At 39.9% G+C, this 25,143-nt stretch overlaps 1 protein-coding gene across 1 annotated transcript in view; it reads right to left on the bottom strand.

The window, feature by feature from the left end:
* Positions 1-25,143, bottom strand: part of PDE11A (phosphodiesterase 11A) — a 429,146-nt gene that overhangs the window by 171,541 nt on the left and 232,462 nt on the right. Inside the window, exons 8-9 of the mRNA XM_069577105.1 lie at positions 24,557-24,624; positions 23,511-23,603 (exon numbers count right to left, since the gene is read on the bottom strand). Coding sequence (XP_069433206.1) covers positions 23,511-23,603; positions 24,557-24,624 — 161 coding nt within the window. The remainder of the gene's footprint in view (positions 1-23,510; positions 23,604-24,556; positions 24,625-25,143) is intronic.

Genomic DNA, 25,143 nt, shown 5'->3' with positions numbered 1-25,143 from the left:
GTCAGGAAGCAACAGTTAGAACTGGACATGGAACAACAGACTGGTTCCAAATAGGAAAAGGAGTATGTCAAGGCTGTATATTGTCACCCAGCTTATTTAACTTATATGCAGAGTACATCATGAGAAATGCTGGGCTGGAAAAAGCACAAGCTGGAATCAAGATTGTCAGGAGAAATATCAATAACCTCAGATATGCAGATGATACCACCCTTATGGCAGAAAATGAAGAAGAACTAAAGAGGCTCTTGATGAAAGTGAAAGAGAAGAGTGAAAACATTGGCTTAACATTCAGAAACCTAGGATCATGGCATCTGGTCCCATCACTTCATGGCAAATAGATGGGAAAACAGTGGAAACAGTGTCAGACTTTATTTTGCGGGACTCCAAAATCACTGCAGATGGTGACTGCAGCCATGAAATTAAAAGATGCTTATTCCTTGGAAGGAAAGTTATGAACCTAGACAGCGTATTGAAAAGCAGCGACATTACTTTGTCAATCTAGGTCCGTGTAGTCAAGGCTATGGTTTTTCCAGTGGTCATGTATGGATGTAACAGTTGTACTATAAAGAAAGCTGAGCACCAAAGAATTGATGCTTTTGAACTGTGGTGTTGGAGAAGACTCTTGAGAGTCCCTTGGACTGCAAGGAGATCGAACCAGTCCATCCTAAAGGAGATCAGTCATGGGTGTTCATTGGAAGGACTGATGCTGAAGCTGGAACTCCAATCCTTTGGCCACCTGATGCGAAGAGCTGACTCATTGGAAAAGACTCTGATGCTGGAAGAGATTGAGGGCAGGAGGAAAAGGAGACAAGAGAGGATGAGATGGTTAGATGGTGTCACCAACTCAATGGGCATGGGTTTGCGTGGACTCCAGCAGTTGGTGATGGACATGGAGACCTGGCGTGCTGCAGTTCATGTGGTCACCAAGAGTCAGAGACGGCCAAGTGACTACGAACTGAACTGAACTGAACACAGAAAGTGGTTAGAATGAAAGTCCTAACAGTCTGATTTTAAAGCCCACACTTTTAACCATTCTATTGTACTTCATAAAAATCCTACTAGCAGCGCATACTGAGGATTGATTGAGATTCTTTCTGTGCTTTAACTGTGATCTTTACTTGTACTTTCCTGGATTCATTCAGCAAATATTTTTTGCCTGTCTACCATGGGCCAGGGATTGTGCTGTCACTGGACACACACAAGAGAACCAGACACACAGACAAAGAAAGATGCCTTTTCAGGGTTTCCCTGGTGGTCCAGTGGGAAAGAATCTGCCTTGCAATGCAGTGTGATCCCTGGTTTGGGGTGGTCCCATATGCTGCAGAACAACTAAGCCTATGCAGCAAACGACTGAGCGTACACGCTGCCGCTACTGAAGCCCGCGTGCCTAGAGCCCATGCTCTGCAACGGGAAGCCGCTACAATGAGCCCCAAGACACGGCGACGTAGAGCAGCACCGCCACCCTATTTGCCGCAACTAGACTGAGCCTGCGTATCCCCACAAGACCCACCAGAGCCAGAAAAAAGAAAATGAAGAAACCTTTTTTTAAAAGACACGTTTCAGAAAATGAATAGGCAAGGTACAGATTTTGAGAACATACTCACAATACATATATGTGATCAAACACTGGTATCTAGGACATATAAAGAACTCCTACTGCTCAATAACAGAAAGACAAATAGTCCAATTAAATGTGGCAAAAAATTTGGAGTGTTCACAAGAGAGGATAAACACATTGTAAATAAGTACATGAAGAAGTATATAACATTATTAGTCATCACAGAAATGAAAATGAAAACCACAATAAAATACTATTACAGACCTACTAGAAAGGCTAAAATTAAAAACAATGATGGCACCAAATATTGGTGAGACTGTGAAACAATTGAAACTTTAATAGTTACTTAGTAGGAAACTACAATGGTACAATTACTCTGAAAAAGAACCTTGTAATTTCTTGTAAAACTAAATGTACACTGGGAGTTCCCGGGCAGTCCAGTGGTTAGGATTCCTTACTTCCACTTCTGGGAGCCTGGGTTCAATCCCTGTCAGGGAACTAAGATGCCACAAGCTGCACAGCACAGCCAAATTAATTAACTAATTAAATATATTTTTTAAAAGATACCCTTTAGGGAGATGTTGAGAATAAAGAAAACAAACCAAAAAACTAAATATACACTGACCTTTTGACCAGTAATTCTAATACTATGTATTAGCTCAAGAGAAATAAAAGGATATGTCACAAAAAATATGTATACAAAAATGTTCACAGCAATAATTCATATAGCCCCAATCTGGAAGCACTGATGTATCAATCAACAGGAGAATGGATAAAAAAATCCTGTGGTATAATCCCACAATGGAATACTATTTAGCAATTAAGAGGAAAAACTTATGTACCCAATATGAGTAAATCTCAAATGCATGATGCTGGTTGAGAGAAGCCTTATACAAAACAGTACATATTGTATAGTTTCATTTATATGAAATTCTAAACAGATAAAACTAATCCCTGGTGGAAAAATTAGAACAGTAATTGTCTCTGGTGGGGGGGTGTGTCTCTTGGAAGATGCACAGGGGAACTTTTTGGGGTGATGACATAAAAAGATGCATTTTCAACTGAGAAATAACCAAACTGTCATTTTAAGCTAACAAGTTTGGGGTGGTTTGACAGGTAAGATTAGATTACCAAACAAAATCATGTTCAAATTAATATTAGAAATACAGTTACATCAATATGAATAAATATAAGTTGGGTTGCTTGGGAAAATAATGCATTTTGTAAGCTCAATAATTTATTATTTATAATGTAATTAAAATCCTTTAATACATGAACAAAAACAAGCAAACTACAGGTAAGCACATACTCAATTCATTTTCCTACATAGCGGGGAGTTAGAAGATACTGTTTCAGTTTTGTCTTTATTAATTAGAGATATATTGATTAAAGAATGCTTTTGTCAAAGGAGCATGATAACTTTCACTTCACTGGAGTAAACAAATAAAGCAAAATATAATACATATAGTAACTCAGAAAATGAAAAACATAGTAAAAATTCAGAAAGATGATAGACATCTATTAGTGTCCTCTTTGATTTCTTTCATCAGTGTTTTATAGTTTTCTATATATAGGTCTTTAGTTTCTTTAGGAAGATATATTCCTAAGTATTTTATTCTTTTCGTTGCAATGGTGAATGGAATTGTTTCCTTAATTTCTTTTTCTACTTTCTCATTATTAGTGTATAGGAATGCAAGGGATTTCTGTGTGTTGATTTTATATCCTGCAACTTTACTATATTCATTGATGAGCTCTAGTAATTTTCTGGTGGAGTCTTTAGGGTTTTCCATGTAGAGGATCATGTCATCTGCAAACAGTGAGAGTTTTACTTCTTCTTTTCCAATTTGGATTCCTTTTATTTCTTTTTCTGCTCTGATTGCTGTGGCCAAAACTTCCAGAACTATGTTGAATAGTAGCGGTGAAAGTGGGCTGCGATCCAAAAATCTGCAAGCAATAAATGCTGGAGAGGGTGTGGAGAAAAGGGAACCCTCCTACACTGTTGGTGGGAATGCAAACTAGTACAGCCACTATGGAGAACAGTGTGGAGATTCCTTAAAAAATTGCAAATAGAACTACCTTATGACCCAGCAATCCCACTTCTGGGCATACACACTGAGGAAACCAGAATTGAAAGAGACACATGTACCCCAATGTTCATCGCAGCACTGTTTATAATAGCCAGGACATGGAAACAACCTAGATGTCCATCAGCAGATGAATGGATAAGAAAGCTGTGGTACATATACACAATGGAGTATTACTCAGCCGTTAAAGAGAATTCATTTGAATCAGTTCTGTTGAGATGGATGAAACTGGAGCCGATTATACAGAGTGAAGTAAGCCAGAAAGAAAAACACCAATACAGTATACTAACACATATATATGGAATTTAGGAAGATGGCAATGACGACCCTGTATGCAAGACAGGGAAAGAGACACAGATGTGTATAACGGACTTTGGGACTCAGAGGGAGAAGGAGAGGGTGGGATGATTTGGGAGAATGCCATTCTAACATGTATACTATCATGTGAATTGAATCGCCAGTCTATGTCTGACGCAGGATGCAGCATGGTTGGGGCTGGTGCAGGGGGATGACCCAGAATGATGTTATGGGGAGGGCGGTGGGAGGGGGGTTCATGTTTGGGAATGCATGTAAGAATTAAAGATTTTAAAATTTAAAAAAAAAATAAAAATAAAAAAAAAGAAAGATGATAGACATAAAAACAAACCCCTTGTTTTTTTTAGAAAAAAGATTCTCAGAATGGAGTAAACAGTTAAATTCAGATGTATGCAGTTTACAAGAAATATGCCTAAAACAAAATTACCTAGAAGTAATAAAAGAATAAGTAAAGAAGTGTCAATGTAAACATACATCCCTTATCTAAAGAAGACTTCTCTAAAACCCCAGTTTATATCCCATGCCAGATTTTCTTATGACATCCTATATTTTTTCCACATAGAATTTATCACAACTGATTAGCTTCTGTCTTGCATGACGTTTTCTGTTGTTGTTTACTTCACATTCTAAGCTCTGTAAGGAAAGGCTTCAGGTCTGCTTTGCTTGTTGCTTTATCTCCAGTGACCAGAAACGTACTTGGGACGTAGGCAATATTCATTGAATAGATGTATTCTTAAAAATACAATAAACAAAACAATAGAAGCGCAGATGACAACATTAATTCAAACTAAATTGCTTTCAAAGTGAAAAGCGACAGAATAAAAAAAGTAATTTCAAATCTGCAAAAGAAACAATTCTCAGTTGTGAATCTATTTTTGTAAGAAATATGGAATCAAAATTATAGAATGCAAGAAATATTAACAATTCAAGCAGAAGATTGATGATGCACACTATAAAAATATTCAACTCCCTTCCTGAAAAAATACTATGAAATTACAAAAAAAGTTAATATTGAATAGATTGATATCAATTATGGAAAGTAAAAAGAACTGGCCATGTTTTCACTTCCTAATAGGATAAAGAATATCTTAAAATATTGCTACCCCCTTTATAGCAATAAGAACAAAAGATAAAATAAAATTCACACTTCATTTTAAAGCTGTCGGAGAGTGAGTGGTGGACACAGAGAAATCCAAATGAACTACGTTCCAGTCAAGAGATGTCCTTTATAAATGGATGGAAAGGAGTGGCTGCTTCCATAGCTGGGACCAAAGCTTCCAGCAGGAGGATGAGCCTATGCTCAGTAGAGGGACTGTTGAAAGGAAGAGAGCTAGCCAAGTTTTTAATAACAGTGTGGGCTGGCATAACATACAAGTATCTGGAAGAGCCACAGATGTAAATTGTCAGCTTGAAATTTCTCCTCCATGGGAAGTTTCCTGTGAAAGTGATGGTGAGTGCAGAGCTGGAAAATAGAAGTCTTACACTCCTATTAGGTTTCAGGCCAGTTGAACCCAGAAGTGAACTGAAATGAACTTACATTGCAACTCAAACTCCTTCAACTCAGATCCTAAATGTGGCCACCCACTCAGTGTAGCCTGAGCAGTTGGGGTTGGGTTGAAGGGCAAAAGGAGATCTCCACAGTCTCTTTGGAAATCAGAAATAAACTGAAACTAATAAAAACTTCACCCATTTTCAGCTGAGCACTACAGATGGCTGAATTTGGATGATCAGCTCCTCATGCTAGCTGTCAGATCTCTAAGCAATCTTTATGTCAGATCTCTCTGGCATAAGATCACATATCCTCTCATATCCTGTCTGGAAAAAAAGAACACAATAAAAACTGTTTAGCTCAAACAGTATCCACCCAAAACTTCATCTACTTTTGTTCTTCTATACAAGATGTTTGGTATGCAATAAATATTTATAAAGACAGGCAAAGAAACAGAAAAATATGATTCCTAACTGAGAAAAGAAGCAATCAATAGAGGCAGACATGGATGCCCTGATGTTAGAAAAAAAGATGAGAAATACAAAATAACTTGTGAAGAACTGTATGTTAAAAGTTTAAAGGAAAAGTTAGACATAATAATGGTTGGGATATTTCAAGCAGAGAAATTAAAGTGTATAAAAGAACCAAGTCAAAATGTCTAGAATTGAAACATACAATATTAATACAACATTCAGTTCAGTTCAGTCGCTCAGTCGTGTCCGACTCTTTGCGACCCCATGAATCGCAGCACGCCAGGCCTCCCTGTCCATCACCAACACCCGGAGTTCACTCAGACTCATGTCCATCGAGTCCATGATGCCATCCAGCCATCTCATCCTCGGTCATCCCCTTCTCCTCCTGCCCCCAATCCCTCCCACCATCAAAGTCTTTTCCAATGAGTCAACTCTTCGCATGAGGTGGCCGAAGTACTGGAGTCTCAGCTTTAGCATCATTCCTTCCAAAGAAATCCCAGGGCTGATCTCCTTCAGAATGGGCTGGTTGGATCTCCTTGCAGTCCAAGGGACTCTCAAGAGTCTTCTCTAACACCACAGTTCAAAAGCATCAATTCTTCGGCGCTCAGCCTTCTTCACAGTCCAACTCTCACATCCATACATGACCACAGGAAAAACCATAGCCTTGACTAGACAGACCTTAGTCGGCAGAGTAATGTCTCTGCTTTTGAATATGCTATCTAGGTTGCTCATAGCTTTTCTTCCAAGGAGTAAGCGTCTTTTAATTTCATGGCTGCAGTCACCATCTGCAGTGATTTTGGAGCCCAAAAAAATAAAGTCTGACACTGTTTCCACTGTTTCGCCATCTATTTCCCATGGAGTGATGGGACTGGATGCCATGATCTTCGTTTTCTGAATGTTGAGCTTTAAGCCAAGTTTTTCACTCTCCACTTTCACTTTCATCAAGAGGCTTTTTAGTTCCTCTTCACTTCCTGCCATAAGGGTGCTGTCATCTGCATATCTGAGGTTATTGATATTTCTCTCGGCAATCTTGGTTCCAGCTTGTGTTTCTTCCAGACCACCGTTTCTCATAATGTACTCTTCATATAAGTTAAATAAGCAGGGTGACAATATACAGCCTTGATGCACTCCTTTTCCTATTTGGAACCAGTCTGTTGTTCCCTGTCCAGTTCTAACTGTTGCTTCCTGGCCTGCATACAGATTTCTCAAGAGGCAGGTTAGGTGGTCTGCGATTCCCATCTTTTTCAGAATTTTCCACAATTTATTGTGATCCACACAGTCAAAGGCTTTGGCATAGTCAATAAAGCAGAAATAGATGTTTTTTCTGGGACTCTCTTGCTTTTTCCATGATCCAGTGGATGTTGGCAATTTGATCTCTGGTTCCTCTGCCTTTTCTAAAACCAGCTTGAACATCAGGAAGTTCCCGGTTCACGTATTGCTGAAGCCTGGCTTGGAGAATTTTTAACATTACTTTACTAGCATGTGAGATGAGTGCAATTGTGCAGTAGTTTGAGCATTCTTTGGCATTGCCTTTCTTTGGGATTGGAATGAAAATTGACCTTTTCCAGTCCTGTGGCCACTGCTGAGTTTTCCAAATTTGCTGGCATACTGAGTGCAGCACTTTCACAGCATTATCTTTCAGGATTTGAAATAGCTCAACTGGAATTCCATCACCTCCACTAGCTTTGTTCATAGTGATGCTTCCTAAGGCCCACTTGACTTCACATTCCAGGATGTCTGGCTCTAGATGAGTGATCACATCATCATGATTATCTGGGTCGTGAAGATCCTTTTTGTACAGTTCTTCTGTGTATTCTTGCCATCTCTTCTTAATATCTTCTGCTTCTGTTAGGTCCATACCATTTCTGTCCTTTATTGAGCCCATCTTTGCATGAAATATTCCCTTGGTATCTCTAATTTTCTTGAAGAGATCTCTAGTCTTTTCCATTCTGTTCTTTTCCTCTATTTCTTTGCATTGATCGCTGAAGAAGGCTTTCTTATCTCTTCTTGCTATTCTTTGGAACTCTGCATTCAGATGCTTATATCTTTCCTTTTCTCCTTTGCTTTTCGCTTCTCTTCTTTTCACAGCTATTTGTAAGGCTTCTCCAGACAGCCATTTTGCTTTTTTGCATTTCTTTTCCATGGGGATGGTCTAGTACCATAAAATATCAGAAATGGATGGACTTTATAGAATACTAGAAAGAAAAAAGAATCAGCAAACTCTGAGAAAATTGAATGGAAAACTCCCAAACTGAAGCACAGAGGGGAAAAAAAAGAAAAAAATTACGTGCCAGAGATCTGTAGGCCAATATTACCTGATTCACCATGCATGTAACTGGACCCAGAAGGCGAGAGAATAAAGAAAAATAAATATTTGAAGAGATATTAGCCAAATATTTTCTAAAATTTATGAAAGCTATTAACCCTTTGAGCCAAGAAACTCAGTGAACCCCAAGCAAAAGAAATACAAACAAAAACACACCTAGATACATCACAATCAAATGACTGTAAAGCAAAAATTAAAAAGAAAATGTTAACAGAAATGAGAAATAAAGACACATCACATTTACAAAAATAAGGGCAGAGTTTTCATTAGTAACAGTAGAATCTGTAAGAGAGTGACATCTTAAAAAGGCTGAAAGGAAAAAAAAAAAAGAAAAAGTTGTCAACCCAAATGAAAATGTAGTAAACTCTAGCCAGGGGTTACCACTGATTTGATTTCTCCTAAAGACTTTTTATATCCCTATAATGATAAATTATTTAAACTTAACTTAAAAACATTTTAAAAGATAAGAAATAATTATATCCTATATGGGTCACACTTAGTATAGAAGAATCAGTTTGACTAATCTTTATCTTTATTATCAAATATCTAAGTGGTAAGCACTATGTTTTTATCAGTCTTTGCAAAATATTTCTATTTGAAGATCAAGCAACATAGCAGAGATTTCATGTGACAATAACCATTTAAATAAAGCCTCATAGAGATTAAAAGAAAGGAACAATCACATCTACTGGGGACACAACAGGAAATATTAAAAGAAAAGGTGAAATTTGAGGTCTATTAAAAGTTTTTTTTTAAGCAGATACAGAAAGGACCCAGAGTGGGAATCTCAAGATATTTTTGAGAAACACATAATAATAGAGATTTTTTTTTCCTAGATGGAGAAAATGAAAACTAAGGTTAAAAAATATTGTCATCAATAGCGGAGGATCTTGAAAGCCCTAATTTGTATGCAATGGGAAGTCACTAATTTTTTTTTTTATAGCAGATACAACCAGTATTATGATTTAGGAAGACAAATAGAAATATTGTGAGGATTATGCACAGGGCAAATAAGAAACTAGAGCCAGGATTGTCAGCATCAATACAGGAAAGAGGAAATAAAGACTTGCACTACAGAGATAGCAGCGAAAAAGGAGATGGTGCAGGAACCAAATGATAGCCTGGCAAATGGCTAGATGTGGAAAGCCAGGGAGAAGTTAATGATAAACCACTGTGAATGAAGCCATCATATCACTGTTCTGTCTTTTTCGATGGCAGGACCGTATTTCTTTATTATTTAATACTTTTATTTATCTATTTACTTCTGGCTGTGCTGGGTCTTCACTGCTGCTCGGGCTTTTCTCTAGTGGCAAGCAGGCGCTTCTCTCTAGTTGCCCTGTGTGGGTTTCTCGCTGCGGTGGCTTGTTGCAGGTGCCCTGGCTCTGAGGTGCACCTGCTTCAGGAGCTGTGGCTCCTGGGCTCTAGAGCATAGCTCAATAGCTGTGGTGCACGGGCTTAATAGCATGTGGTGTCTTCCCTGATCAGGGACCGAACCTGTGTCTCTTGCATGGGCAGGTGGATTCTTTACCACTAAGTCACCAGGAAAGCCCTACTTATTTATGTTAAATGTGTATGTATGTGACTGCACTCTACAGCATACAGAGCTTGGTTCCCTGACCAGGGATCAAACCCTCACCTCCTGAATTGAAAGCAAGGAATCTTAAATACTGGACTGCCAGGGAAGTGCCTCAATTTCTATTAATTATATATATATATATAATATATTAAAAAAGAATATATGTATATTCTTTTTTTAATGGGGATTGTAACTGTTAAATATGTTAAGTCTGAAATTTTGGAGGTACAAACAAGAGCTAAGAGTTAGCAGGATATAAAAGTCTGAAGCTTCAGGGAGAGAGAAAGAGGGAACTAGGAATACATATTGGGAGTCATCTCAGTTAAAGCCAAGTGAGTAGCTGAAATTGCTTAGGGAAAAAGTGTATAGAGAGAAAATAGGAGCAAATAGGTCATATGTCAACCTCGAAGAGTATTCAGAAGAGGGCTGAAGAGATTTAATAATGAAAGAATCACTTAAGTAGAGTCACAGAAGCAAGGGAGGGTATAGTAGAAAACATAGAAAGCAGAAAAATTGCTAGAGTTATGATTGATCTGCCTCCAAACAAGAAGATTTTAAAAAATACTTTGTGACCCTAATTATCTATAGCAGATATTATTGAGACAAAAGGAACAAAACATATATACTTCCTCATTGCTAGCTCAAGGAATGGCCCACAGATCCAGCTTCACAGAATTTGTGGACTTTATCTGCAAAGTTATAAACTGGCAATCACACTTTTCATAGATATTTCACTAGACTGTGTCCTAAATTTGCAATAACAGGTGCTTACAGAAGCTGTTAGCAAGTCACAAAATGCTTCAGATACCATTAGGTATAAGATTAGGTATGAAATTATGTTCATTATTATGTTCAAGTATTAATACTTGACATATAGTAGATATAAGTATTTGCTTAATGTTATCATTTATTTCTTTGTTTATGAATGAACATAATTTCATACCTAATCTTATACCTGATGGTAACTTATTCTAGGCATTGGAATTGGAGAAGGCAATGGCACCCCACTCCAGTACTCTTGCCTGGAAAATCCCATGGGCAGACGAGCCTGGTAGGCTGTAGTCCATGGGGTCGTTAAGAGTTGGACACGACTGAGCGACTTCACTTTCACTTTTCACTTTCATGCATTGGAGAAGGAAATGGCAACCCACTCCAGTATTCTTGCCTGGAGAATCCCAGGGATGGGGGAGCCTGGTGGGCTGCTGTCTCTGGGGTCACACAGAGTCGGACATGACTGAAGCGACTTAGCAGCAGCAGCAGCAGGCGGCATTGGAATAGAAATTGTTTCTCCTTTTACTAAAGAAAAATTTAAAACTATAAAATTCTAATAAATTGCACAATGAGCCTTGTAATACTAAAATTGTTGCGCTGTTTCTTGGTTTTAAGGTGCATCTATCTTTGCTCTGGATCCTATGACCATGAAATAAACTAGTCATTTGCAGGTTAATTACCATAGTAGACTGGTTATTTTCTTTTCTGTGACTGAGGGAAGAGAGTCAGCAGCATGAACAGGTAAGAGAAGTTAAGAACTGAGAATGGGAACTGAACACAGGTGTTCACTGATAGCCTTCCAGATGATACCTCCAAAGAGAGGTGAGGATGGAACCCATTAGAAGGAGTCAAAGAATAAATGGGTATTCAGAGCAGGGAGGGGACAGCACCGTTTAGCCTCACTTCAATTCACCTATTGTCTTCAATCTAATTTTTCAACAAATATTTATAAAGGAAGTACTAATATCCTATGGTTGCCTTTTGTGAAAGAAAGTATTGGAGAAATTATCACACAAATATCAGTAGATTACTCTACACCAATGTTTCTCACTTTGTACCATGCATCAGAATCACATGGAGAATTTTTTGTAGATTCATATGCTCAGTCTCCACTCTCAGAGATTTCTGATTCAGTCAGTTTAGAAAAGGGTCCAAGCACCAATATTTTTAAAAAGCACCCCTGTTTATTCTAATGCATGGGCTATGCTAGAATATCCCCAAAGTTCAACCAGTGTGTCATTGTGAGACCTTTCTTTGGGCAACAGAAAGCAGCAAATGAAAATTTGAAGCTCACACTATCTGTTTAGTTCATCTTTACTGTGCTATCAAAGAAGTTCAAGAAATTCAGCATGATTATTTTCTTAGGGATTTTTTAAAAGTCACAATTTGGGTTCTCAGGTGGCACTGTTGGTAAAGAATTCATCTGCCAGAAGGAAAGAAATCATAAAGATCAGAGGAGAAATAAATGAAAAAGAAATGAAGGAAATACTAGCAAAGATTAAGCAAACTAAACGGTGGTTCTTTGGGAAGATAAGCAAAATTGATAAACCACTAGCCAGACTCATCATGAAAAAAAGGGAGAAAACTCAAATCAACAAAATTAGAAATGAAAAAGGAGAGGTTACAACAGACAGAAATACAAAGGATCATAAGAGAATATTATGAGCAACTATATGCTAATAAAATGGACAACCTAGAGGAAATGAACAGATTCTTAGAAAAGTTCAACCTCACAAGACTGAAACAGGAAGAAATAGAAATTATGAACAAGCCAATTATAAACAATGAAATTGAACTGTAATAATAATAATAATAATCTCCAAAAAAACAAAAGCCCAGGGCCAGAGGGCTTCACAGAGGAATTCTATCAAACATTTAGAGAAGAGCTAACGCCTATTTTTCTGAAACTCTTCCAAAAAATTGCAGAGGAAGGAACATTTCCAAACTCATCCTATGAGGCCACAGTTATCCTGATACCAAAAGCAGGCAAAGACAACACACAAGAAGAAAATTATAGGCTGATATCACCGATGAACATAGATGCAAAAATCCTGAACAAAATTCTAGCTAACAGAATTCAGCAACACATTAAAAAGCTCATACACCATGATCAAGTCTGGTTTGTTCCAGGGATGCAAGGATTCTTCAATATATGTAAATCAATCAATGTGATACACCATATTAACAAATTGAAAGGTAAAAACCACATGTTTATCTGAATAGATACAGAAAAAGCCTTCAACAAAATTCAGCACCCACTTATGGTAAAAACACTTCAAAAAATGAGCATAAAGGAACCTACCTCAACATGCTGCTGCTACTGCTGCTAAGTCGCTTCAGTCGTGTCCGACTCTGTGCGACCCCATAGATAGCAGCCCACCAGGCTCCCCCATCCCTGGGATTCTCCAGGCAAGAACACTGGAGTGGGTTGCCACTTCCTTCTTCATCTTACAGGCTAGCAAAGTAATGCTCAAAATTCTACAAGCGAGGCTTCAACAGTACATGAACCATGAACTGCCAGGTGTTCAAGCTGGATTTAGGAAAGGCAGAGGAACCAGAGATCAAATTGCCAACATCAGCTGGATCATCAAAAAAGCAAGAGAGTTCCAGAAAAACATCTACTTCTGCTTCATTGACTATGCTGAAGCCTTTGACTGTGTGTGTCACAACAAACTGTGGAAAATCCTGAAAGAGATGGGAATACCAGACCACGTTACCTGCCTCCTGTGAAACCTGTATGCAGGTCAAGAAGCAACAGTTAGAACCAGACATGGAACAATGGACTGGTTCAAAATTGGGAAAGGAGTACATCAAGGCAGTATACTGCCACCCTGCTTATTTAAATTATGTGCAGCATACATCATGAAAATGCCAGGCTGAATGAAGCACAGGCTGGAATCAAGATTGCTGGGAGAAATATCAACAACCTCAGATATGCAGATAAGATCACCCCTATGGCAGAAAGCAAAGAGGAACTAAAGAGCCTCTTGATGAAGGTGAAAGAGAAGAGTGAAAAAGCTGGCTTAAAACTAAACATTCAAAAACTAAGATCATGGTATCTGGTCCCATCACTTCATGGCAAACAGATGGGGAAACGGTGAGAGACTTGATTTTGGGGGGTTCAAAAACCACTGCGGAGAAGGCAATGGCACCCCACTCCAGTACTCTTGCCTGGAAAATCCCATGGATGGAGGAGCCTGAAGGCTGTAGTCCATGGGGTCGCTGAGGGTCAGACACGACTGAGCGACTTCACTTTCACTTTTCACTTTCATGCATTGGAGAAGGGAATGACAACCCACTTCAGTGTTCTTGCCTGGAGAATCCCAGGGATGGTGGAGCCTGGTGGGCTGCCGTCTATAGGGTCACACAGAGTAGGACACGACTGAAGCGACTTAGCAGCAGCAGCAGCAGCAGCAAAAACCACTGCAGATGGTGACTCCAGGCATGAAATTAAAAGACACTTGCTTCTTGGAGGAAAAGCTATGACAAACCTAGACAACATTAAAAAGCAGAGACATTACTTTGCTGACAAAGGTCCATATAGTCAAAGCTATGGTTTTTCCAGTAGTCACGTATGGATGTGATAGTTGGACCATAAAGAAGGCTGAGCACTGAAGAACTGATGCTTTCGAACTGTGGTATTGGAGAAGACTCTTGAGAGTCCCTTGGACTGCAAGGAGATCAAACCAGTCAATCCTAAAGGAATCAACACTGAATATTCATTGAAGGACTGATGCTGAAACTAAAGCTCCAATACTTTGGCCACCTGATGCAAAGGCCAACTCATTTGAAAAGACCCTGATGCCGGGAAAGATTGAAAGCAGGAGGAGAAGGGGATGACAGAGGATGAGATGGTTGGATGTCATCAGTGATTCAGTGGACATGAGTTTGACAAGCTCTGGGATATGGTGAAGGACAGGGAAGCCTGGTGTACTGCAGTCCATGGGGTCGCAAAAAGTCAGACATGACTGAGCCACTGAACAACAAATGGTGTAGTAGTGGCCACAACAGGGAATTAATTAGTACAAAACCATTTGAACAGAGTCATTTGTGTTTCCTTTTTACTTTTCTCCGAAAGAAGTGTTTACATAATCCAACATATTGTCAGTTAAAAAGAATTTCCAAGTGGGAATAATTGCATTTCTGCTGATGCATTGCATTTGGCTTTGTAATTGCCAACTTGTATCCACTGTACCTACAAATAAACACGGGTCTTTCCAGGGTTGATACCATTTGGGCAGTCACTGGATTGTGGTCTGACAGTAACTTGGTCTAGAAAAAACTATTTTGGTAGACAAACTAGAATGTTTAAATGAGACTCTTTCTGCCTGAGTTTATAGTTGCGACCAATAGGTACTACATTCTAAAGGGAGTGCCGGGCCATCTAGGCCTTTTATGTAGGCCTTGGAAAGAAGGTGCCCCAAACTAGTTCTCCTGCCTCCAAATTGAGGTGCTCGTTTCCCACTCTGCATTGCGTAAAAAGGATAACAGTTTATGAGAGCCCCATACTGAGGAGATGGGATTGCCTGATGACTCAGTGGTAAAGAATCCATCTGCCAATGAGGGAGACACAGGTTCCATTCCTGGGTCAGGAAGATCCCCTGGAGGAGGGCATGGCAACCCACTCCAGTATTCTTGCCTGAAGAATCCCATGGACAGAGGAGCCTGGTGACCTACAGTCCAAAGGGTCGCAGAGTCAGACACCACTGAGCAACTGAGTATGCGTATTGAGGATATCTTAGGGTTTCTTGAGAGTTCCTTCCAGACAATCATTTGGGGGACCTACTGTGTCTTTCACCTTAGTGTAGTGTGGGAACAGAGACTGGTACCTGATTCACACCTAAAGCCTACAGAAGTTAGTGAGCATAAAGAGAGAGGTGTTTTGAGGAGGATTTGCACTTCAATCTAATGGTTGAAAACATGTGATTTTTCCTATAGATCAAATGGATCTATGAAAGATGTCCAGGTTTAAAAGGACTTTGACCTGAAAGCAACCCAAGTGTTTATCAACAGATGAGTGAACACATGTAATAGATACATATAATGGAATATTAATCAGTCTTAAAAAGGAAGAAAATTTGGACACATGCTTCAACATAGATGACTCTTAAAAATATTATGCTAAGTGAAATAAGCCAGTTGTATATGGACAATTAAGATTTTGCTATATGAGGCACCCTGAGTAGAGAAACACATAGATGAAAAGGAGAATGGTGGTTGCCATGGGCTGCATGCAAGGAAAAATGAGGAGTTAGTGTTTAATGGGCACAGAATTTCACTTTGGGAAGATGAAAAAGTTCTGGCGATGGATGATGGTGACGGTCGCATCACAATGTGAAAGTACTTAATGTCACTGAACCGTATAATTAAAAATAGTAAGTTTTATGCTGTGTCTATTTTACCACAGTTAAAAATAAGAAACAAAAATGGGCCTTGACCAAGGGGAATTCCTGGAAGAGTGAGGTGATCCCCATGAAGAAGGGTGTGGATGGGCCCCTGGAAGCCAGGGGCTGAGGGGGGATTATAACCAGTCATCAGGAGAGGCACACCCATGTCAGGCACTGCCATCAGGAGGTTGCTAGTCCTAAAGACTTGCTAGTCCTCTGAAGAATTCATAAAAGCAACTCACGATAAACACAGAATGTTGGTGTTTGATACAGAGGGCCCTGAAACCACATTAGGGCAGCATCTGTCAAGTAAGGCTTTGCCCTCTCATCCGACCTCCCTGCACCTGTCTTGGGAGAGGAACTGAGCTGAGGAAGAGTAACAAGGCTCACTAACACCCTCTCCATGTCTGACTCAATGGACTCAATGGACACGAGTTTGAGCAAACTCCGGGAGATGGTGAGGGACAGGGAACCTGTCGTGCTACAGTCCATGGGGTCGCAAAGAGTCAGACACGACTTAGTGACTGAACAACAAGTGACCCTCTCCTGGCCACAGGCTTCTTATCCCAAACAAGAGGAAAAGCTCAGGGGCTGTATAACTCCTGAGTATGTCAGAAGAGCCGTAGAATCTATCAGAGTTCACCCTGGAGTGGGGAAGACTGATTTAGCAGAGTAAGTTTAAAGGAAGAGGGGTGAGAAAGAATCAAATGGCATTCTGCTGGCATCTTAGGAGTCTAACATTTTCAATCACCCAGTTAGAGAGAAAGCTCCTCTTGGAGCTTAGGAGATTTCTCATGGAGAAATTCATGGCCGCACACCTTCATTTATTCAATATACTTGTATTGAGTACCATTATATTTATATAAAACATCAAATGGAATAAAAGGTGGCTAAGACATGATCATATGCTTTGATTCACACATATTGTAACAGAGGAAAACACAGACTCGCCATTAACTGCAATATAGGGCAAACAGGAACATACAGTCATGAGATCAGAAGCTTTACACAGAGATTACATGTAAATCAAGCTTTGAATGATGGGACAATTTTGAGGGGAGATGGCATAACTGTAACAGAATACAGTGGAGAGGATGTTAGAACAAAAATCAGAGGGCAGAGAAGCAGGTGGCTGATTTGTAGACCATGATGTAGCTGAGTTTTGTAATTAGCACAGAATACTGAGAAGAGAAATGAGGGCCAGAGGCAGGAAGACTGTTTGGTATGTGATTACCAGGGACCTCAAAGGCCAGAAGTTTGTACTTTGATAGGTAATGGGGGAATAATTTAAGCTTTGTGAGTGGGTGAATGATGCAATCTAAAATATGGTTTAGGAAGAACAAATAGAAGGCTATTACATTTGCTCAGTCAGGAGGCAATGAGGCCTTTAAGTAGGAAGACTGCTGTAGCAATCGGAAAGGAGGAAATGGATGGAAGAGGCTTTTGTGACGGAGAATCAATGGGGCTTGGCGCCTGATTGCATGTGTCCTTTTCACACTTCCTGTTTGACCTTCATTCCTTTCCTCTTTTGATCATAAAGGTGTATGCTGCCGCTGGTGCTTAGTTGCTGCAGTCGTGTCTGACTCTGTGTGACCATATGGACTGCAGCACTCCCAGGCTCTTCTGTCTGTGGGATTCTCTAGGCAGGAGTATTGGGGTGGGTTGCCTTGCCCTCTTTCAGGGAATCTTCCTGACCCAGGGCTCAAACCCCGGGTCTCCTGCATTGCAGGCAGATTCTTTATCGCTGAGCCACCAGGGAAGCCCTATGTGTATAAGGTGTCCCTAATATCCTGATTTAATATTTCTTGGAAAATTTCTCATCAGTGTTAGATATTTCTCATCTCTTCATTTGCAGTCTCTATGAAAGACACTCCACAGGACAATTGATGTTCAAAATGAAAAAGCAATATCCTATATCTACAGTTGTGTTGTATTTTCTCTGTATTACTTATAGACTTAGAGGTAAAGTTTTCCCACTCTGATCATAGGATCCTCACTGTCAGAAAATGTAAACACACATCAGTAACTTTCTTGTGAAATTTCTGCTGCTCATGCAAAATGGAAATCAAGCTCACAGAAGTAAAGTTATTAAACATGATAGGAAATTCCTCTTTTTGTTCTGTTATTCAGCTTTAAGAGCACTTCTGTTCTCTAAAAGCCTCAGAGTATTAATTTCATATATTTAAGAACAAAAGAATTTAACAACTAGAACTACATAACTAAATTATGAACAATTAAGAAAAGCAATCAGAAAAGTAATTCATAATTTACCTGTTTATAAAGTTTATAAACAAAGTTTCTAATTCACCTGTTAAGCAAAATCCAGATAATGTGTTAGTCACTTCATTTTTAAAGGCCAGAAAAGTAGAAAATATTTTGTATGTTTATAGTTCTATTTTTCACCATTTGTGAAGTAAGCTAAAATGAGCTGAAACTGTCAGCATGGCAAGTCTTTTGGGAGAGGCTTTGCCCTTGGACATGTGCAACTTTTGATGACTTACATGCTGTTTTTGACACGGGGAATTCTGTCAAGGAATCAGGAAATGAGTAATGTGTTTTCAGCTCACACTTCAAGCTGGAAATGATCTTTGTAATAAAAGAGTCAAAAAATTACAGCTCTTGCCCAGCCCCTCAGTCAGCAGTTTTACAGCAAATCTTGGGCTGAGCAGACTCAGAACTCAGTGCTGATTAGGGAGAGTGAGTGCTCTAGGTAATAGAATGGCTAACTGTAACTAAAGGTTCTCTCTGAACACTTCCCTGCATTATTTAACTGAGAGTAAGTGAGAGGGCGTGCAAGCCAGGGGCACGGAACCAATGCAGCTATCCTGTATCATCTCCCCTAGGACCTGGGCTCACCCCCTCCCTTTATCCTATCATGGCCAAGCAAAGGTTCCCCACTCAAATAGGGACCACTCTTCTGGTGTTGTCTTATATTTGCTTATTTTCTCCAGCTTTTATCCTACTCGATTTAACTGTCAAAGCAACTTTCTTAGCATATCCATTTAACATATGAAAAAAACTAAGACTGAGAGGGTAAGTAGCTTGTCCAAGATCAACAGCTACTAAACCAGGATTCAATCCTAACCAGACTAACCAGACTGATGCCAAAGACAAGGCTTTAAATCTTCTCCCTGTACGGCCTTTCCCTGGGATAAAGCCCGAAGCCGCCTTCTGCAGGGGAAAACGGATGGGAGTGGGGGCCCTGCCTTATAAGTGTACCTCTAGTGAGCTCTGAACATTTCTGGGAGCACCTGTGAGGATTAGCCTTCCCAGAGAACTTATTTGGAGGTTTACTTCCGGAGGATGTACCAAAAGGGTATTTTTATTTAAAGTGCCCGGGGAAAGACTTTTTGAAAGAAATAAGAGAACGTTGTGTGTTCTCTCCAGTCTTAAGGGCAGCAGGAAGGCGTGTATTCACAGGACCTCTCTAGGCCAGGAGCTCTGGCGCCTCCCTCTGGGGAGGGGATGGTTAGGGGGTGGGAGGTGCGCTAGGGGTGGGGATACTGTCACTGGGGGCTGGGACCTAGATGATTTCCTTTCACTCTCATTACCAACTGAAAAAAAAAGACACTGCAGTAAGATTAGGGGAAGGAGAAAGCCACACTTAGACACAGATCTTGGGACAAGAATAGAAACTGGAGAGAATAAGCAAATATGGGACAACACAAGAGGAACCTGTCCCAATCCAAGCGGGGAACCTTTGCTTGGCTACGATGGGATAAGGGGAGTGGATGAGCCCAGGTCCTGTCCTGGTGTAGATGATACAAGGAGAGCACTGCTGTTCTGTCCCCAGCAGGGTTCTGTCCCCCTGGCTTACATGGCCTCTCACTTGCTCTCATGTTCTCCCTCTCTCTCTTTCACTCTTCCCTGTTATTGCTATTATTGTTGCTGTTGCTATTTCACCCTTAAAAAGGCTTGCTAAGTTTTCCTGCAAAGTACTTTACATCCCTCATTGAACTACACTGACATAAGTACATAGATATGGATACATAATTCTCTTAAATATTTATGTAAATATTACACTATTCATATTCATGTATAATATTTATAAATACATAATTTTAAACTACAGATCCATTCAGAAGCTAATGTATATGTACATATGTAAGCATATGTAGATCTCATTCCACAGTTTGAGTTTAGTTGCTCTCAAAGTATCATACCGTCTTCATACAGTTCTGAGATAAGAAATCCTTCCAGATAGTCTTGCATATGGATTCCTGGGCTAGGGAGGGCGGTGGATACTCCTTGATTACTACAGAGTTTGGTGACTTGGTGGGGTAGAGGCTGAGTGGAGGTAAAGGGACAAAACCAAGAGGGCAACACCAGAATCCTGCCTGGGAATGCTACTTTTGACTTTGGCACAAATAAAGCACAAGGGACATACAAGTCCACACAAATAAATCCACCTCTAAAAGGTGAGATTGTTACGAGGCTCGGAGTTGGGCTGAAAATTTGGGAGTGTCAGGAGTAATTTTCGTGTCTAAGGACAAGAAGTATCTGAGTCACACAGACAAGAGGGTGCTGACTATGAACTCAAATGGTCAATTAGTGGGTAAGGAGACCACGATATTAGCACTTTCTAGGTAATGGGAGTCGTGGGGTTCCCTAGGTCGGGTAGGTAGATAATTAAGAAGTGGTACCAGTGAAAACGAGGTAAGTCAGATAGATCTTTTTCCTCCAGGACCTTTGTCACCCCAAAATGTGTGGTTTCTTGTCAGTCGGGATGTTCCTGTTTCCCTCTGTCTGCCCACAGATCCCCGCTGTTCACAAGATGTATGGTTTCCTGCCATTTGGCCTGTGCCCCCATTTCTCTGCTCATATCTAGCTGCTTGCCTATTCTAACAGTATTATATCACTTTTATGTGGAATCATTTAAAAATGATACAAATGAATTTATTTACAAAACAGAAATAGACTCGCAGATATAGAAAACAAACTTAGGATTACCAAAGGGGAAAGGGTGGGGGAGCAATAGAGACACACTACCATTTGTATAATATCGATAAAGAACAAGGCCCTACTGTATGGCACAGGGAACTATATTCCATAAGTTACGATAACCTATAATGAAAAAGAATCTGAAAAAGATTATCTAAATTACTGAATCATTTTGCTGTATACCAGAAACTAACACAACATTATGAATCAACTACATATCAATTTTTAAAAAGCAGTGGAACCGGTGAGAATGCTGACTTTCATTGGTAAACGGCCATTCATGCTTCAACCCAGTTATCTGAGCCCTCTTCAGCCCTCCACTAGGAGGTAGGCAAGGAGTGAGAAAATGAGATGTTCTCTCTGTGTGTGTGTGTGTGTGTGTGTGTGTGTGTGTGTGTGAGAGAGAGAGAGAGAGAGAGAGAGAGAGAGAGAGAGAGAGGGGGAGAAAGAGAGAGAAGATTCCATCATAGCAATATGAAGTAGGGTTTAAGTGGGGCTAGTTTATAGTGTATTCTCCTTTATATAGTTTCAGAAATTCTCAAACAATGGATGAAGTAACTCTCTGGAGATCTGAATTCAATGAGAGTGAAGGAGGCATGACTCAACATTTGCTGTTCCAAATTCCTGTCTTCTGCTCTTTCTTCCAACTCATGATAATTTCTCATTAATAAAAATACAATTATAAGTAATAAAGTGACTGTTTTATTGACCACATCCTAAAATCTTCACATGTATCGTCTCATTTAATTCTCACCACTGAGGCAGGTGACAGAGCCAGCATTTAACGACAGTTCTGCACACAGACCTTAATGTTCTACTAGTGATTCTTATTCCCTGGCTGCATGTTTAAAGTTCACCTGTATAATTAACTCAACCTGTAGATATTTGTGTTTATTTCTTACTGGAGAGATGTTACATATAAACAAAGCAGGACTATCTCAGAGGGAGAGCAAAAAATCCCTTCCTTCCATTCTTTCCTCCCTCCTTTTTCCCCTTCAACTATTCATCCAAAACCATTCAATAAATGCCAAAGTACCCTGCTAGACTCTGGGAATATGGTTGCAAAAAAAAAAAAAAAGACACTGATCGTTGTTGCTTCCAGACGTCATGGTCTGGTTAGGAAGGGAAGAAGTATACAGATGGTTATGCTAAGCTTAGTATTCAACTCTTTGCGACTCCACGGTTTGTAGCCTGCCAGGCTCCTCTGTCCATGCGGATTCTCTAGGCAGGAATACTGGAGTGGGTAGCCTATCGCTTCTCCAGGGGATCTTCCTGACCCAGGTATTGACCTGGGGGTCTCCTGCTTTGCCAGCTGAGATACTAGGGAAGCCCCACATAGATGGTTGGCTGTTAATTTTAAGTCTTCTAAACCTTAAACCAGAATTCTGCAGGTATCACTGACTCCCCTATTTACCCTCTTCCTTGGTTTTCTCTTCATAACGGTGTCTCACTTGATACACGGAATATTTTGAAGACTGTATATGTCTTATATCATATTGTACCATATAATGTTATCTAGACATTGACATTTTATCTGCTCTGCTTATTTCATGTGGGTGAGTTGCTCAGTCATATTTGACTCTCGAGATCCCAGGACTGTAGTCCACCAGTCTCCTCTGTCCATGGAATTCTCCAGGAAAGAATTTTGGAGTGGGTTGCCATTTCCTTCTCCAGGGGATCTGCCCAACCTAGAGATCGAATCTGGGTCTCCTACATTGCAAGCATATTCTTCACTATATGAGCCACCAGGGAAGCCAAACTTATTTTATAGATATAAATAAAATCTTTGCTAATAGAAGTTGGGAAAAAAATTGGTATTGGGTCTAAACAAGCTGGGATTCAGGGGAGACTAGAGCTATACTTTTAGAACTTAGTGGGTCTGAGGGGAGATGGAATACAGGCCTGGGAAACAGGGCTGAGTTCTCAGTGGGATGCTCATGTCTGCGGTGGGGAAGGGTGGGGGGCTTGCATGGTGACAAGATCAGCTTGCCCCATCTGCCTCACACATTATCACAGTGGAGTTTTTTTCTTACAGTAATAAAAGTTGTGAATTTCCAGATTATCTATACATATTCAAAATACATTCATAATACATTTTAAATCCTGACAAATTAATTTGGGATCATCCCTTTTAATAAACCTAAAATTTTAAATCTGTACTTATAATAACTGTACACAGGTGGTACAATGGTAAAGAATAGGTAAAAAGTAGGAAATGGCAATGAACTCCAGTATTCTTACCTGCAAAATTCTACGGACAGAGGAGCTTGGCGAGCTACAGTCTATGGGGTCGCCAAGGGCCAGACACAACTGAGCACTCACGCATTATGCAACATATACGGCTGGGCTGCAGGGGATCTGTGATCATCCCTGAATTATAATCCTTGAAATTAGATGTGAAACTATGTGCACATGCGTATTTTTCTAGAGAGGGTCTGTAGCTTTCATCAAATTCAAATCCTTGACACGAAAATTTGACCCCATAAATAAATAATTAAAAATTGAAAAGCTAAACTCCATAACAAGGACTTTTCCCCCTCAAAGATTAGAGCTTTTAGCATAAGTTCTGACATAAATATATTGCACTTACATCAAGAGCCACAGACTGCTTGGCCCATGACTTCTTCACTTGATCATACATAATGGTATTGTTGATGCCAAGGCCACAAAAGATGACAAAAGCCTAGGAAAGAGAGAGTTCACTAATTAAAAATTGCAATAACTCATTGGCATAATCTAATATAAAAGCAGACAAGCATCAGGAATGGGCCAGAAAATATAATTTTATTGTACACAGAGGTAGGCCTTAGGGAAATATGTACATTGAAATTCTTAATTACTATTGTCATGTAACAGCTTTATCGCTCACACTGCACAAGAGAAAAATTATTAATTTAATGTTATTGTGAAGAAATAACTTTATACACTTAGAAAAATATAGTCCATTTAAATGTGTTCTTACTTTATTTAGGTTGCAAACCGATTTTAGTCATTTCATTCCATTTAACCAAAAGCAACCTCTTTCAAAAGCTAGGGTATAAAAGTTTGGTAAAGAAACCAAGTGATTGTATCCATAAGGTAAATGTTAAGGGGACGGAGGATTTACATTTTGAACCAGTTAGTAAAGAAGCTCCGATGTACTCTCAGCTAGAGAAAAATAATCCAGGGGTTTTCATGTTGGCTACTGGTGCAAAGTCTACCGGGAACCCTGTTCAAGGCGAACCTCTCCAGCTGAGGGCAGACAGGAGTAAATACATGGAAGCTTAGAAACAGAAGAGAGGGGATGGCAGTGTCCTTGGCAGAGCTGGTTAGAGGTCTCAAGGCTGAACGCACATGAACAAGAAAAAGATAAGACGATTTACACTTCAGAGAGAAGAAGAAGGCAATTCAGTCCCATGGAAAGCAATCAATTAAGATAAAAAAAAAAAAACCTGATTCATGAAAAACAGAATCAAATCTTACCTAAACACTGATACATTCTTTAAATCTTCCTTTAAATTTCATCACGCTGCCAAAGTATAATGATTAAAAATTGTCAATTAATAATTACTTATCCTTCCTAATGTGGGCAAGCTATAACCAGGAGGCTACTACTGACTCAGCTATAACCCCTGGTTCAGACATTTATTTTCTTACCTCGAAAAGTCGTTGATCAGCATCATCGAAAGGTTTCCCATCGAGTCTATTTAACACTTGAGCCACTCCTGTGAGAAGAGGTTGGGAGATGTGGTCATTTTTGACACTGGACATCGTATTCCTACAGTACAGTAAGATGACTCCAGCCTCCTTTAAGTGCAGACACTTAGCTTAATCCCAGGTTGCTCTAACACCTGCTGCCTGTGTGAGAGCAGATGTGAGGTGTACAGGGATGCAGCCCATTTTCCAGCTCTGATATCCAGACCAGGTCTCAGTGAAGCCTGGAGTTCTACCAGGTATTAACCAGATTCCCCAAAAATGGTTTTCAAGATGACTGTGTACAGTAATTGATATATCATGGTGTACACATTTATACAGTTACATGCATATATATATACACGTATGTATGTGTATGTTCTCAGTTGTGTCCGACTCTTTGTGACCCCATGGACTGTAGCCTGCCAGACTCCTTTGTCTATGGAATTTTCCAAGCAAGAATACTGGAGTGAGTTGCCATTTCCTTCTCCAGGGGACCTTCCTGAACCAGGGATCAAACCGACATCTCCTGCACCTCCTGCATTGGCAGG

This window comes from Ovis canadensis, chromosome 2 (genome assembly GCF_042477335.2).
Source record: "Ovis canadensis isolate MfBH-ARS-UI-01 breed Bighorn chromosome 2, ARS-UI_OviCan_v2, whole genome shotgun sequence".
Taxonomy (NCBI): domain Eukaryota; kingdom Metazoa; phylum Chordata; class Mammalia; order Artiodactyla; family Bovidae; genus Ovis; species Ovis canadensis.
The sequence above is the reverse complement of the archived record's forward strand: the minus strand, read 5'-3'. Positions and strand labels throughout refer to the sequence as shown.